The 17,993-nt window shown below is 32.5% G+C and overlaps 1 protein-coding gene across 1 annotated transcript; it reads left to right on the forward strand.

The window, feature by feature from the left end:
• The first annotated feature begins 3,161 nt into the window (after positions 1-3,161).
• On the forward strand, positions 3,162-12,190 carry LOC127700350 (uncharacterized). The gene is made up of 10 exons (XM_052203777.1): positions 3,162-3,240; positions 3,571-3,669; positions 5,502-5,556; positions 6,353-6,492; positions 6,922-7,016; positions 7,739-7,890; positions 9,350-9,446; positions 10,394-10,541; positions 11,319-11,436; positions 12,025-12,190. The coding sequence occupies exons 2-10, from the start codon at positions 3,640-3,642 to the stop codon at positions 12,099-12,101; spliced, it is 912 nt and encodes a 303-aa protein (XP_052059737.1). The 5' UTR covers positions 3,162-3,240; positions 3,571-3,639; the 3' UTR covers positions 12,102-12,190.
• Positions 12,191-17,993: the final 5,803 nt, after the last annotated feature.

Below are 17,993 nucleotides of genomic sequence, written 5' to 3' on the forward strand. Positions count from 1 at the left end.
AACCAAAGTTGTGACATCTATTAAAAATACGCTAAGCGTATAACGATAAGATAAAAGTGTAATTTTAAGCAAATTATCCATCCAACTTTGTAAAAGATAAAACTTGAACTTCTAAAACAATGACAAATCTGCTGATTCATATCGTATCATATACATGCTGTGTGAAAAATAAAGAAATTTGACTTACCGGTATGTTACCATTATATTCTGCATTGTTAAAGGCATGTTCAAAGTAGAATACACCTTATCGCTATTCCCGCTTGACCCGAGAATCTGTCCCACTTGAACTTTTGACGTCATACAACAATCACTTTTCCATTGTGGCGTCAGATATTTTCTATTATGACGTCAAAATTTTACGGGAACTTTTGTGATGTCCAGTAATGGCGGACAAATAGCGATAAGGTGTATTAATGATACGCATGCAATAATTCATTTTCAATACTTTGTGCAAGAGAACGGCATGTTTACTGCACTGCGACAAAATTTCAAATGACGTAATGCAGCCTGTGACGTCAAGTGTGATTCGCCGTGATTCGACGCGATAAATTAGTTCGTTTGTTATTTTCTCTATTATTATATTATAACAGTATAGTGATTTTCATTTTTTCAAAATTACCGATAAAAAGAATAAAGGACTTTTGTGTTTTTGATACTGACTTTATCACTGTAAAATATTTTACCGTGATAAAGTCAGTCTCAAAAACAAAAAGTCCTTTATTCTATATTTCTCAGCACAGTAGAGTGATATGAAAAATTATCGCTAGAAACTAAGGGCGCACGTGCCGTTGTCAATGAAATTAACAACGTCATCATAGGTAAAATAGCGATAAACAGATTACCATTGGTCATCTCAACTCGATTGCTTTTCTCCGTACCGGCTCAAGCGAGAAAATCAATCTCGTTGAGATGACCATCGATAATCTATAAGTATATACATAAATTAAATCCGCCGTGTGACAAACTTTGGCAGATCTGAAAGCAATCTCCGTACAGCGCTCGTTTCCTTTCCGTATACTCAGTACACTACAATACATATTAAGTGTAGTGATACGAAGTAAGTACGGAACGGATGTGAGCTCTGCGCCGGAGATTGATCTGAAAGATCAGTTCTGTGAGGAGGACTCTACGTGGTATTATAACATATCATATTTGCCTTTCAGAGTTCCAAATGACGGTTAATCCAGAAAACCTGTGGGCGAAAAAACGTTTGGAAATTTCATGACATATTTGAGGAAGAAATGCAACTTGTCTGAAATCTACACAAATCATTCTATCAGAGCTACCGAGCACCATTCTAGCCAAAATATTATATTGCAATGCACAGATAATGGCCGTAACTGAACATAAGTCAGTAGCATCACTTTCTTTGTACCAGTGTGTCGATAATGATGATACGATACGTATGGGACATACGTTAACAGAAAGCATCACTGAGCTTTCTTCATTGGGTTGTGTACTGTGAACATGGTTATTTAGTAAATGACCTTGCAGCCAGTAGAGTCCAAGTTTCTTTTAATTATTTTATTGATTTTGATTCATATGTAAAGTACTTGTTTATTATCCGTATTTGATCAATACAAAAGCAGTGGTTTGGCATCGGTTCATTACTTCAGACAACAGATTGACAAATCTGGATAAGTACTTGATACGTCAGTTTTTCTTTTAATTTGTTTCATTTACAAACTTTTTATCTCTTTAAATAATGGTTGCATCTTATTTTCCGTAGTGCTGTTAGAATTTAGGTTTATGAAAACATATCATAAGGTTCTCATCAGTTAGCGTCCGTCGTCCGTCGTCGTCGTCGTTAACTTTTACAAAATCTTCTCCTCTGAAATTACTGGGCCTAATTTAACCAAACTTGGCCACAATCATCATTGGGGTTTCTAGTTTAAAAAATGTGTCCAATGACCCCGCTTGCCAACCAAGATGGCCGACATGGCTAAAAATAGAACTCAGGGGAAAAATGCAAGTTTTGTCTATTATTTTGTAAACTGTTATAAATAGAGAAAATCTGAAAGGAGCAGAAATGTTCAGATCTCTACCAATTGTTCATATACGTCAAAACTATCAGACGACTTCTTATACGAGTTATTGCCCTTAAATGACAAATTTTACAATTTGTTTTCATTTTTGCCTATTTTTTTGAAAACTATAATAGATCGAGAGAAATTTTAAAAGCAAAAATTATCAGCAAGACAAGTTCTACAAATAAGTCCACATGGTCGAAATCCTCTGTCGACTCCTTATTAGAGTTATTGCCATTTGATGACGATTTTCACAATTTTTTTGTGTTTTGCCTTATGTGAAAAAAATTATAATAGAGAAATAGACACTTTAAATCACAAAAATGATCAGCAAGGCACGATCTACTAACAAGTCAAATGTTGCCGATATAGTAACTAGACTGTCACTCTTTATAGGAGCGATTGCCCTTATAAGAGGATTTTTTTTACCCTCATTTGGGTTTTGAGCAAAAACTAAGGAAGATAGAGAGAAACTAAACATACTAAATGATCAGCAATACAAAATCAACAAAACAGAGATTTTTGTCATGAATTCTATTCTTGTCTACAATGTTTGAGAGTGTCCTTTGTTGAATATGCACATAGACAAGGTGAGCGACACAGGCTCTTTAGAGCCTTTAGTTTATTTTTATTTTTTTAAATTGTCATTTATGCAGTACCTTGTGATTTTGCATTGAGCGTATCCTTAGTTTCAACTTGAATTAAGGTTCCAAATTTTAAACGAAAAATCAGCAATTTTAAGAAAAAGGACTTTGATTTTTAACATTCGTCTCCTTTTAGAGAAAAGATCCTAATAATCTGAAGAAGGGTAATTTAGTTCTAGATTTATGATGAAGACTTTGGGGCCAACACAATTACCTTGTTTTAATATTTTATCCCTATAAGTCACTTTGACATGATGCTATAATGAACCCAAAACAGACAGTAGAGAAACATGACTTTATAGCCATGAATATGAAATGAATACGTTCCAATAATGTTCCAACAAGATAATTTCATACCAGTCCCAACTTATTCGGGTGAATGTTTAACATGACTTTTGTTATGTCGCCATGTTGTTTCTGATTGTTATCTTCAACAATGTACAATTCGATAACGCAAAATGTTGTTATCAATCAAAGTAGGGTTAGTAAAGAGACTTCCTGTTTGGTGTGGCCATATTATCCACATAAATACGTAGGATATGATATATGATCGTTTAACAAACAAAAAGGTAGGGTGGTGTTTGAAAATACCGGTTTTATCCTGAAAATACATGTCCATTTCTTTGAAAAATATTAAAGTCTTTCCGATCATTTTGAATTAAAATGACAAAGTTCGAAGTGTATGGATGCAGCTACTCTATATCATACGATCTAATGTACCAATACCACACATCCACAAACAACAAATCATCTAATGTTAAACTAACTATTTCGTATCTTACAGTTATATGATGAATATACATACATTTATTCTTAAACATGTGTCAGACAAACTGCATATTTAGGAAAAAAATAATTTTTTATAACTTTCTTAATTGACAGTTTATTTTTTTTTCCAGGTATAAACCATGATAGAGCCTTGTAACTTATGGTTTTAAAAGGATGTATTCAAAGTGCAATTAGATGAAATGAGTTTTATAATAGTTGGATTTATTTTGGTAGGTTTTATTTACAGACAAACATTCTATAATTTAAATAAACTTAAACATTATTACAAAAATCTTTTTTCTTTCTATTATTTTATTTGACACAATGAGAAGTTACTGTCATTGGTGTACAACTTCTACAGAATATTGAGTATAGATGAGCTGTAACTTAATGATTTTGTTCGAATGTACATTTCATTTGAATGATTTTCATATCTTTCAAATTTTATCGTAACTATCTGTAATCGTTATTACTGTGATAAAATATTTACACTTCACGGTTGACCTTTTACTTTGTTGACAGTTTCAGAATATCTGTGTCAAATATGACCACAGATATGTTCAGATTAATGAAATTGCAGTTATGTGTTTCCACTATTGGAGCTACCTTTTTATTGGACAAATATAAATAAATTGAAAAACAATTATCATCACAGTTTGAATTTCAGAAAGACCCCACCCATGAAAGGCACACTCAAGAATAAAGAAAAATTGAAAAAAAAATGTGGAATCACTGAAAATAACGCGTGACACAAAGGGTACACGTAGGGATAAACTTAGGCCGTGTTCACATTGAGCTAAACTCGGTGTGGTGTAAGTGTACTCCACACTTAACTAAACTCTATTACGTTCCCATTGATAAAAATCAATGTTTACATGTAGTTTAAAACAGGTTTTGACTGCATGCAGTCGATAGTCATTGTAGACCTTGTGTAGGTTAAGTGTACATAAAACTAGATATTAAGAAAGTGGATTTTATTATGAATATTTAAGGAAGTTACATATATTGAATAATATTATGATTTAAGTTATTTACCTATTTATATGACAAAAACTCAAAAATAGCTCGTTTAAAAACATGATTAAATCTAATAGCCTTAGTGGGCCATTTGATTTTCAGTGGGAGGGGGGATTATTTGTTGATAGATTATTCATGTTACACCGGTTGATAGTACGGCTTATGTACTAAGCGCAAAAATTATTTTCATTTTTTGTACACAACTATTTCTTGCAAAGTCCTGCATTTTGTATGACAAAATTTTCATTTTCATCATGTCTTTTCATGTCAAGATTATTTTTTACTTTTAGTTCCAGTAAAGACTATTCATTTCCAAAATCATCCCGTGTAGGTGTTTGGGGAATAGAAATTTATAGTCACTTAGGTCTTCTTCCGATTGACCGTATAACCCTTGTAAAAGTGGAGCGTACGTTTGGCTGTGCGGGATGTACAAGTACTCAGCAACGTCTGGTCAGAATTGGGACATTGAATCCGATGCTTCGTATTGATAGAGTGCCACGTTCTCTGCATGTTAAGAACCTTTGCAACAATCCTTTGAGGGGTCCGAAGGTGTCCTGTTGCAAGGCAAAATGTCTGTCCCTATCCAATATACTGTCATTTTCTAATGCCTAATATTGTTACGCTGTTTTAGCCTGTTTTAATCAATAGAAAGATTTTCTTAAGGTACAGACCATTCATCTTCGTTGGAAAAGCCATTTTTGTATTACATTAGTAAAAAAAACCTACCAATATTTTTTCAATAACATAAAGAAACATTTTCTAAATTCCATGTTGAAAAAAATTAAATTTAAACAATTTATCATGTACAGCTAATAAAAACTGATGTACAGATGAGAACAAATTTAATGTGAAACAAGTGTTCATTACTTGAAACTAATTGTAAACAGGTTTACAGTACGCGACGTTTGGTGTGAACACGGCCTTGGATAAACATAGATGTTCTTTAGAAATTTCACAAGGAATTTGGTTTAGAGCTACATTCAATTCCAACCGTATGTCTTTTTTATTATTTTTATGTTTTTTTAATGTATACTTACTTTTTCAGATGCCATACCTAATTATGATAAAATGTGATATATGCTCAACGACAATTGGTTTTGGTAAATTTATTTTATTTACTTGACATATAATATATAGATTCGTGATTTTGAAAACACTATGTTAGCCTCTAGATGGTCATTTGTGTTGTTGGATTGCTGGGTTATTTGCGTATACCCCATATCTTCTTTTAAATAAATTAATAATATTTAAACTAAACAAAAAATAGTTGAAGCAAAAAAAAAAAAACAATGCAAACCGTTGTGTACCGCAGAAACGAATGAAACATGTATGTTACCAGTTTCTTTCAGTGACTGCATAAAGCCAAAGTTTATACGGTCAAAACGCGTGTTTTCATGATCAAACAGAGTGGCGGTTTTTGTATTAATGTCTTTATTTGAATTCATAACGGTTTAAAATTGAAATAACGTCCCTTTGTAGAAAACAAGTAAAAATCGAAATCTGTCTCGATATGAGTCCCCCCTATAAATCTTATTCCTAGTGATAGATAAAAGAAGATGTGGTATGAGCACCAATGAGACAACTCTCCATCCAAGTAAAAATTTATAAAAGTAAACCATTATAGGTCACAGTACGGTCTTCAACACGGAGCCTTGGCTCACACCGAACAGTAAGCTATAAAGGGCCCCAAAAAATTACTAGTGTAAAACCATTCAAACGGGAAAACCAACGGTCTAATCTATATAAAAAACGAGAAACGAGAAACACTTATGAACCACATCAACAAACGACAACTACTGAACATCAGATTCCTGACTTAGGACAGGTGCAAACAAATGCAGCGGGTTTAAACGTTTTATGATGTCTGTTTGATGTTACATTGTAATTTTTTCGCAGAATGCCACGATTCATCAATGACAGTATTTGTTAAAAACAGTTCCGTGCAAGTTTTTATAGAACCTGTTTCATCAGATAATAATTCTATATATGTGAGCGATAATTACACCGTACCAAAAGAATATATTGAACCAGTGAAGGTGAGGATCCTAAAATTATTTACTTATAACATTTTGTTTTAAATTTTATTCTTAAATATAAAACTACAATTCAATTAAATAAATTTCCTTTCTGATTGTATTTTGAAAGATATTTAAAGATATAAAAACTTAGTGGAAGCAAAATGTACATTAATTCACTAAATACTATTAAACATATCCAACAAAATCAAATCCCTAAATGGAAAAAATCACTAAGAAAAATAACTGTAAGATCAAATGGATGCGTGTCGTGTGCAATGAAGCTAGTGTCAAACATTTACATTGAACAATTTTGCTTTTTGTGATAGCATAATGACAAGAAAGAATGAAAAGCTATTTTCTAAATTCTGTTCCTTCATGTGAAATAATATTTAGTTTTTATAGCTTAGTCCAATTATCACAATTTGTTTGGTTTTTTTTTTTAAATAGTTATTCAGTGGCTATATGGTAAAGGCTATGATTAATAAAACAGCAACAGTTGATTGTTACCTGATTTGCAAGAATAAATCTAAGAACATAAATAGGTAAGAAATTTTATTTATTCAGCAAATTCCTTTGTGTTGTGTTCTTTTTTTAAATTCATGTGAGGCAAGTTAAATGTTCTTTCCTATCGTCAAAAAAAGAACATGATATAATACGTCCAGTATGAATATGAACAGATAAACAAGCAGCATAATTAGAATGGAGTGGTATATTAAGGTATGGCAGCTGTTGATCGATTCAGTGTTTTAATAAATAGAAAGGTTAACAGAAATTACAAAAAAATCTTTGACAGTACAGCAGACCACGCCAACAACCAACATCCGTTTCCTTCAAATATAGAAAGAAAAACACCAAGGAAAACCTATATGGTCTAGATATTCTGACGTTGATACAGCCAATATACTATAAGCGTGTGTGTGGGGGAGAGGGTTAAGGGGCTTAAAAAAAAACACAATAAAATACCTTCACAGTGCAGCTACCAAAAGGATGACCACTAACTTGAACCTTGAAACAAAAGACGGCACATAATCAGCAAAGCATGATCAAATATGCTCAATACTACAGGAAGCTAACTAAGGTGGTGCTTAAAACTGTCTCTAAAGAAAACAAATATATATAAATATATTGGTGAATTGTGTACTTTAAGCGTTTAATACATTTTATTCTTAGTTCAATCGGTTTCTGTTAATTTTTTTATAGTATCTGTTATGCTTTCCTATATTCTTTTTTTTTTCATTTATTTTTTTTTTCGTTCATTTTACAGCAATTTGCAGTTTTCCTACCCTTTGGCAATACAGCGAAATGAAGTTGGGGGTGTAGATATGAGACTAAGAGAAAATCGTGACGAGTCCAGCTCCGAAATTTCACATGCTTATCTGGGTGATATTGTGTATATGTTTATAAAATATACTGGAAGTAAGTCTTTGTTAGATATCAAAAAGGAACGTTCACAATTTAAATGAATCAATTTGCGGCAACTTTTTCAAGTGTATGATCAGCCTTTGATCAAATATGTCAACTTTTTTTATTGTTGATTAATTTGGCTTTTTTGTGAATATCAAATAATCCGATTACAAATGTATCAATTTCTATGATAGACGTTATAAAGGTAAACGTGTTGTTCGTATAACCAGCATGCATTTTCTTCGACCATTCTCCACTATTGTTTTACAACAGTTTCATGAAAAGCTTGAGTCATGTCTCTGGCAAAAGACAAAACCGAGAAAAGAAAAAAAAAACTAATAAAAATCAGAAACAAAAACATGAAACAAACAAATAATTAGACCCCTATATGTCCTATTTAACATGTATGAATGAAAATGACATAAACACAAAAATTAAAAAAATGTCCTAATTTTCTTTTGAGATTTAAATATGGTTTTCTAAGTTGCTTAAATTCATATGAAAAAAGTTTCGAATTTAAAAAAAAAGTTGTATATGTTTTATATACATGAATGGCTAAGTTTTACTATAAAACAAATGTACGTGAAATTTATTGTAAAAGAAAATCCTTTATATTATAAAAATATTCACAGATGACCTGTTATTGAGTTATTGTCTTCCCGTACACTAATTTTGCCGATATTTTCCCCTAGTAATAACTTCGACCACCGCACCGCGCAAGCGTGAGGGGGAAACCCCTGACGAAAAAAAGAAAAATGTGCACTTGAAGGCAAATAACTGATTCTTTAAGAACAAATTTAATACAACAAATCATTAAACAACTGTTAATGAAAAGTTTGATTAGCAAATGGGAACGCATGGAAAATTTAAACAAATATCATGTCTCTATCAATTCACTTATTTGTCACGTGTTCCATGTGATCTGTGTTGATTGTTTATCAATGTCACGATCCGGCAACAAACTCGAAAGTTTTAAAATTAGCTTGCGACCAACAATCTCTGAATAAAACATTATTTGTCGATAATACGTTATAAATTCGTAATAAATAAAAAACAACTTGAATACAGGACTCACTTTTGTATAAATATCCATGCGTTGGTTCAATAATTTCGGTAACATTGAAATTACAAGAAACTTGTTTCATATGACTTTAACGGTAACTTATAAGTTTTTTGAAAACAGTCATGTTAGAAGTTGGACAGTCAGTTTTCAGTTGATAAAGTGTAGTTAATATTTAGTTTAGGAAAATGACAGCTGCTGATATTATTCTTATAAATTATTTTTACAACAGTGTTCATTGACGCGAATAAGATTTCCTATAACAGATTTCAGTGAAATAACGGTCAATGATTAGCCATTTTAAAATTTATAGGTATTTCAGACATCTGGTCCTTGGTGAATCAAACCACTTTTGATTATTGAAAAATACTACTAATGAGGCATATTTGCAAATATGAGAATTTTTTTCAGAAACGAATTACACCATAATGCCGACAAGCTGTACTGCTTATTCAGGGAGCATTATACAATCGGCAAAATACCTCAAACCTTTGTGGGATATACATAGGTTGGTGTTCATATTTGAATTTTATTTTTTTAAGTAAGACAAACAAAGGTATTTATTAACTTAGTTTATCATGAAAATATATAGTTAAAAAGAAAAAGTATATCTTATTTGCTGGATACATATCAATAAATCATGTATAAGTTTATCTCAAAATATAGTTTTAAGACCTTTCATTCAGACTTAGGTACATGAATATAAATACATTTCTACAGTATGACTTCAAATAAAGATACAATTCATTTCTTGAATTAGCGGTGCTCTGATATCTATGATTAATGTACGCCTTCTTGTCTAGTTTGTTGCAGACATTTTCACAAACAATTATTTTTTTTTATTAACTTTGTTAGTCATGAAAGGTAAAAGTATGTCATATTTGCCGGATATAGCTGGTATCATACTCATGTTTAAGTTTATCTTAAAATTTAGTTTTAAGAACTATCATTACGATATTTGTGCATGCATATTGCTGTGTGTTTGTTTATCCTACATTAGCTAGAGGTATAGGGGAGGGTTGATATCTCACAAAACATGTTTAACCTCGCCATATTTTTGCGCCTGTCCCAAGTCAGGAGCCTCTGGCCTTTGCTAGTATTTTTTCTAATTTTAGTTCATTTAAATGTTTTGGAGTTTAGTATGACGTCCATTTTCACTGAACTAGTACACAGTTTTGTTTAGGGGCCAGCTGAAGCCCGCTTCCGGGTGCAGGATTTTCTCGCTGTGTTGAAGACCCATTGGTGGCCTTCGGCTGTTTTCTACTCTTTGGTCGGGTTGTTGTCTCTTTGACACATTCCCCATTTCCATTCTCAATTTTATAGAAGTATATTTATACAATAAAATTTCAAATAAAAGTAGAGTTACTTAAATAGCGGTACTCTGAAATTTATGATTAATGTACGCCGTAAGTATATTTTATATAGAACGAAATTAGATTTAATTGTTTTATTCAGTTGCAATTCATCAACGACCAATTATTTTTCCCCGATTGAACGTAAAGATGCACAAACAGTTTTTGCGAGAATTAAAGTCTTCACATTTGGAAACTCAACTGATGTGACATTTGCATGCCACGTTCGGATCTGTAGCGCATGCACTCTCGTAAGTCAATCCTATTTTTGTTAATTTCACTTTTTCATAACAAAAATTATTAGTTATTATAGTAATTATTTTAAAAGAACTATATTCGAAATACATGTACATACAAATAGCTTCTTCTTGGAAACCGTATCAAATATTTAAACCACATCTTGAATAAGTGATACTTGAGTGTTCCTGTACTAATTTTAAGATTTCTATGCCGATCTGAAATCCAAAATGACTGTTATAGTGGAACACAGTTTGCTATAGAATCCTATAAGAAAGACATACAGATGCTTTCTCTCAGGAAATATCGCATACATTTAAAGCGAATCATGCACAAATGATAACAAGGTGGTGAACGCCATGCTAAATATACATTGTAGTTCAGGCCAAGGATTTTGTTTTTTAATACCTGTTAGTCCTGGTCCAAAGGGGGACAAATAAGTATTACTCCTTCCAAAAATTACTGTTGAGATCAAGACAAATACAGAATGAACGTCCCAATGTGCCACGAATCAAACATACTAACACTAATCCAACATTACGACCCACAATGATCTGTATCCACACTTGTTATTATTTGAATAAAAATGATACAAAATTATTTAGTCAAATACACATATGGGAGGACATTTTTAAAAGTGTAGTTTATACTGTATACATTTAACTATTTTTTTTCGGACACGCCGAAATCGTATTTTAATTGAGATCAGAAATTATATAACTTTAAATTTCAAAAATCAATGCTTCAGGTAACTATAAAATCATGGAAAAAAGCTATCATGTATTCTTTAGGGCGAAAGCTGTAGCAGTATTAAAATGAAAAGAAAAGGTCACAAGTTCAATCAAGAACTTACTCCAGGAAGAACTCTGAAGATAGCTAAAAGGCCTTTGGAGAAACAAAGATCTGCAGGTATATGGATTTCTTAATATTTTATATATGCTATGCATGTGTTTCTACAATGTCGTCAACCTGAAGAGTGGAGAGAGAGAGAGAAAGAGAGAGAGAGAGAGCGAATTCTTTCATTATCCAAGCTACAGAAGTTTCTGATTCATACGGTGGTGGTCAACTTTTGTTCTTTAATATTTCATATTTGATAAGAACAGATGATATAATTGTAAAGGTGTAATACTAGTATGCTCGTAATCAGAAAATAATTTTCATATGGTACATTGTTTATAAAAAATAAGAAAATAAGAAATTATCCGTACAACGAGGACATATGACACATTCATAAGTTGTACATTGTCACTGCCAGATCATTGATTATTTTGTTTCTTTTCTGTTAAATATACATGATTTGTTGTATCAAAACTTTATTATCATAAATTACAAGCAAACGCTTTGACCTGATATTATTTAGATGTGACAATAAAAAGGTTGAAACACAACAAAAAAGGCACAACGTAATACAATCAGACGTAGAGCAAATATTATTTTCTCAAAATAAATTATTTATTTATTTGTTCATTTATATTTTACACTATTTTTTTTTTGCAGGTCAACGTATTTCACATAATTCCTCAGTCTGTTTGTACGTCTTAGTCACATGGTCATTGTTGATGTTCTTAGAATAACTTTGAAGATTCCAGTGGCAATAGATATATCAAGCGTGATAACTTATTTGAATACCTTTTATACATTTGCATTGAATTATTAAAAATTTGAAAACACAATATATGCAATTTCTTCATCCATAGGAATTTCTCGTAGTTTTGTTGGCTGATGCCAAAGAGAGCGGTTAACGCAACTCTCATTGTTTATAACGTCACCCTAAATAATCGTGAAATTAAAAGTACGGTACATTTGTTTCTTTTTAAGTTTGGTACGTCAATAACTTCTTAGTCTTTTCCTTTGGAGTTCTTTTTCGGCATTTTTGACTAGAGACAATCTATTTGTGTTGTAACTTTTTAAGAGCTACTATTTTGGGGGGATACATAGGAGCTTTTTTCATATTTGAGAAGGATTTATTTTAGGGTATGCTAAAATGAAAGGCTTAATTATCACTAACGATACTAATTTTACTGTTCGAGATTCCGACAATTTATGTTCTTCAGTTGTGCTAGAAACCAAAATATTTGAAAATGCAAAACCTGATACAAACGTTGAAGAACTGATAAAACCAAAAAGAACCAAAAGTAAAGGCAAAACCAAAAACCATTAAGAATCAGAGCTATGAGGGAGATTTTGTTTTATTCAATATAATTTCGAAAATATTTTAACAGCAAATTTTAACGAAACATTATCCGTATTTCCATGCCAGTCCAAAAGTACAAGCTACTGTGCTGTTGATACCCTTGGGGACTAACAATCCACCAGCAGAGGTATCGACCCAGTGATAGTAATAACATTCACTGAACCAATGGTACAACATCAGATGCGTATATCGACAATTAATGTTTCTTCAGTGTCAAAGATTCTGGATTATTTTACGCCCAAAACAGTTACAGTTGATAGATGTTCGCCATCTTTTGTATATAGTAAGAATAGATGCACTTAGATTCCGATTTATCATCAAATCATTCTTCCGCTTTAGCTCCCAAGATTCGATCAGTTCGCGCAATAAATGGACAATGTCGAACATTTTAGTGAAGAAACTACACCCAAGGGCCAATCACAAATTTAATTCATATTTAAGAACGTCTAAACAAGTTGCTTTCTTTAAAAAAAAGAAAAGCAACACGTGAACCTAAGACCGCTGACTGGTCACCAAAAGATTGTTGCTGAATTTTGTTTGCATTTGAATTGAAATAATTGACTGTGAATAGAAGAAGATAATGATGAAGTTAAACTACCTTTATTAAAAATATGTAATAGTGTGTACATTCTTGCACAAGTCAGTTGAAAGCAATGTTGGATAGGTGTGAATAGAAAAGTGTATATACAGCTTCTGTTTGAATATACATTTTAAAGCTCGACTATTTCATTTATCACTTGGGATTGTACATCATTTTTTTATAATCCTATTGCAAATCCCAGTTTCTACAAACCGGATGTATAATGCAAATTGCACAAACCAATCGCAATATAAATTTAAGCACTCAGTTTGCTTTATAATCTGGATGCATTTATTTTATCTATCACATCTTTATATTTTGTTTCTTGCATGGATGCCTTCATATTCTCAACTCGTTTTTGAAGTTGTCTGTACTAATGCTAGATGTTGTACAGATAAATCTAAAGTCCATTTTCCATGTTAAGTGAAACCCTATGGCATACAACTTATAGAAGGTTTCGTATATTTTTCTTGAGAGTAACACACCAGCTTCATTTGGACCTTTTATATAGAGACTTATTTTGGTCTCATAAAACATCTCAAATTTTAAGGATTTGCTGATTTTACTTAAATCAATCCAAATATTCTACAGGGAAACTTGGTTTTGTAGAGTATCTTATTTTCATAAGTTTTATGAATACCTGAACATACTTTCAAAAGAACCAATTTATATAAAAAGACATGTAGATATAAAAAGATACCAGGATTAAAATGTTGTACGCCAGACGCGAGTTAAACTTACAAAGAATCATCAGTGACGCTCGAATAAAAAAAGTTAAAAAGGCCAAATAAAGTACGAAGTTGAAAGGAATTCAAGACCCAAAATTTCGAAACAAAGGTTTTGCCGAATACATCGAAAGAAATACATCTTGGGGTAGAAAATCCTTAGCATGTGAAAAATGTCAAAGCTTGTAAAAGGACAGTGACTCAAAAAAGAAAAGAAAAAGAGAAACAGCTAGAGGTCAGGGGCCAGTATCATGAAAACCTATCTTAAGTTTCATTATGAGAAAACTTACGAGCCCTTAACGAGAAAGTTACGATGGTGCTAAGAGCGTATCTCCAATCCCCTCGTGTGTTACTCTTAAGAATTTTACAGCTATCTAAGTATATACTTACGACACTGCGAGTTAAGATAGTACTCTTATCGACTTTTCCGAAGCGACCGCCTTTGATTTTTAAAGGGAATATTAGAATTCGAGGCAAAATCGATAGTAAAAGTCATCTGTGCGTTTAATAAAACGGTCGAAAAACATACTTAAACTCAATACTTGTTTTTATTGTTTGTTCTTATGCTGTACTGTTACATCACTGTCCAAGTTAGGGGGGTTAGCGCCTTCAAACATGTTTAACCCCGCCTCATTCTATATGATCCTATATGTGCCTGTCCAAAACTCGGTCCAATTAAAGTCATTAGTTGATTATTGAGCATGCCATTGAGTGTTATTGAGTGGTTGTCGTTTTATGCACATATGGTTGTCGTTGATACATGTCTGTCGTACATGTTTTTTGTAAATTGTTTTGTTATAAATAAGGCTGTTATTTTTCTCACTTTTCAAATGTCTAATTGTTGGTCATCAGGTGCAAAAAGTGTGACGATTTTTCGTCCTATTTCTTGACCCCAAAGACCAAGGGATGCGGATATAGGTATCCAGCTGTAGTCTGCATGTACTGTGGACCCCAGTAAACACATTAACCCCAACAGTTCTTAGGTTGGAGTGAAACTGATCTGGGTACACCAGTCTAAAGAAGGTCATTTGGACAAAAAATAAGGAATTTCACGATTTTTTCCGATTTTTGACTTCAACTGGACTTGAATCCGGAAGTAGTCGTATGCGTATTTCAATAATAATTATGATCAGTAGATATATGCTTGCGGTTTTACACTATATTTGAAAGTTTTAGGCCTCTACACTTCCTGTGTAAGACACCGAAGGGAAGGCCACCCTCCAGAAAAACCAGTTTTATCCGATTTCAATTTTCCAAGTTCGTATTTCAGCTCAAAATGCAACTTAAACATGAGAACAACAGATAGCCTCAGGAACATGCATCAATTTCGAAATAAGTATCATAAAGTTGACCTCTAAAAGTATGGAGAGTATGGAGAGCCATTTGAGCAAAATAACGGTGGTTTGGGTAATTCCGTCATATGACGGGCACAGCATGGTATAAGGGTTAAGATTTTAATGAACGTAATCTAAGTATTACTAGTAAATTATTAAGTCAAGGATTTCTTTACCAGAAATTACTTAAAACCTTTACTAAATTTTTCCATAGATACTGTGGATTCATTTATTTTCGTGGGTATCAATTTTCGTGGATTGAGGAACACTTGCATTTTCGTGGATATTTGATTTCGTGGTTTTGCCAATCTCTGCATACAAAGCCAAATTAACATTTGTAATTCGTTGAACATTTGAATTCGTGGTTCACCTGTACCCACGAAACCCACGAAAATTGGTATCCAACGAATAATAATGAATCCACAGTACACAGATTCGGTTTGCGAGTTTGACTGTACCTGTAGTTAACTTATTTCAGACAGAATTCTAATGTTTACGGTGGCGTTGTTTGAGGGTTGTAATGGGGATACCTCCATGACAAATAACGACAAAAAAACTTGCCAAATGACGTTAACTGTAATTTTTAATGCATGACGATAAAATGTACATTTTCTTTATAAAGATAAAAAAATGACTGATTTTGACGAATCCAAAAATTGTTTGATAAATGAAAAACATGGATCCCGAAAAATGGGGGCTAACTCAAAGGGTGAACAGAACTTGCTTCTTGCAAGATACTCGCCGTGAAAACAATTTGATATGAAGAGACAAGCATTTGTTTTTTGAAATTTCCTACATGAGGCGTTTGCCTTAATGTAGTTACAGGTAAATTTTCCCGAGACAATATACCTCAAGTTAAATGAAACCCATTTTCAGACATTTCAAGTACAAAGTCATTAATATTCGATGCGATGTGTTGTAAATATTGTAATAAACTTACGACTGCTCGAAGCCTGTTGTAACTCGTAATCGTGATCGTAAAATGGAGGCAGCGCTAATATAAGAGGAAACGAACGATTCATTAAAAGAACAAGGGTATTTTTGAGTACTAGTAGATCTTACCCCTATGAAAGGCCGATGATTTTCTATTTATAGATGCAGATTTTCGAGGCATAAAATGTAATTATGAGTATGTCTCTATGGTCGAAGTACACCTCAAACAGAGAACAACTTGACATAAGCAAATACTTGTATGAAACATTCTTAAACATTCAAGTAGATTTAATAGGGAGCTGAATATTTCAAAATGAGAAATAATTATACCCTGAAACAATATTTTTTTTCACAATCTTGAATGATTCTCGTAAATAAACAAACCTATGATAATGATATGAGTTCCGGATGCGGTCTTCAACAATGAGCAAAACATATATGTTGCTCCTTTGAATTGCTTTATTTTCGTGTCTCGGGTGTTGGTTCTTGTATTGTAGTGGTAGCATATGTGTACCCGTTTCCGCGCTGTACTGGTACCCTGTTTCTTATTAGTTATTTATTTATTCATTATTCGATTTTACAACGTTGCACCTTTTACTGCTTTATTTTCGTGTCTCAGGTGTTGGTCCTTGATTTGAAGTGTTGAAGTAACCATATTAGCGCGTGTGCACCGTTTCAGCGCTCGACTAATACCATGTTTCTTATCCGCTTTTTATACGTTGCATCTTTTAAATGCTTTCTTTTTCTTTTCTTTTTATATATACAGAATGCCACAAGCTTATCTTACGGGATGAAAATAATTTTCATGTTTTAGCGATAATGTTTGAACTACAATTATTAAAAGCATTCATATTGTATATTCAGTATAGAATTGAGCACGTATATCCCATACATATAAATTTTTATAATCTGATGTAAAAAAAAACAGTATTCTGAAATTATATATCTCCATAAGCCTTGGAACGTCACTGTAGGTCACATATGATCCCGAATCTGAGTGCATTTAATATGACATTATATATTGGAAGCATTTGAATTAACATTGACATGGATGTCAAATCGGGCACTTGCTGAACAAAATCCTCCTCTGTTACGTAAAATGATTGTTCTGTAGATTTACGACATTAGCAACTGCGAGAAATTTACAACAGTACCACGACAACGTTAGAGAATACAAATTACGACATATCTTATGCATGTCGTATATTTACGATAAATAATTACGTTACGACATGTTGTATCGTATCTTTAGTGAATACGGGGCCATAATTCTAATGTTTACGGTGATGTTGTTTGAGGGTTGTAATGGGGATACCTTCATAACGGCAAAAAAACTTGCCAAATGACGTTAACGGTAATTTTTAATGCATGACGATAAAATATACATTTTCTTTATGAAGATAAAAAAATGACTGATTTTGACGTATCACGATAAATTCTTTCCAAAAATAAAACGGTAACGGATGATTATTTGAGATCTGTGACGAATCAAGATAAGGATATTTTGACAAATAACGATTTTTGACGTTAATGGTAGCCGAAAATGACTGTTTGACGTCTGACGGTAAAGGGAATTCCTACCCTCTTGTTTACCGAGCCTTAAAATTTAAATACGATCCGGGTAAACTTATCAGTCCTTTAAAAAAACTTATTCTAAAAGGCCACCAATTCAACAATGTAATTATTATACGTTTAATATT

This window comes from Mytilus californianus, unplaced genomic scaffold (genome assembly GCF_021869535.1).
Source record: "Mytilus californianus isolate M0D057914Y unplaced genomic scaffold, xbMytCali1.0.p SCAF_5, whole genome shotgun sequence".
NCBI classification, from domain to species: Eukaryota; Metazoa; Mollusca; class Bivalvia; order Mytilida; family Mytilidae; genus Mytilus; species Mytilus californianus.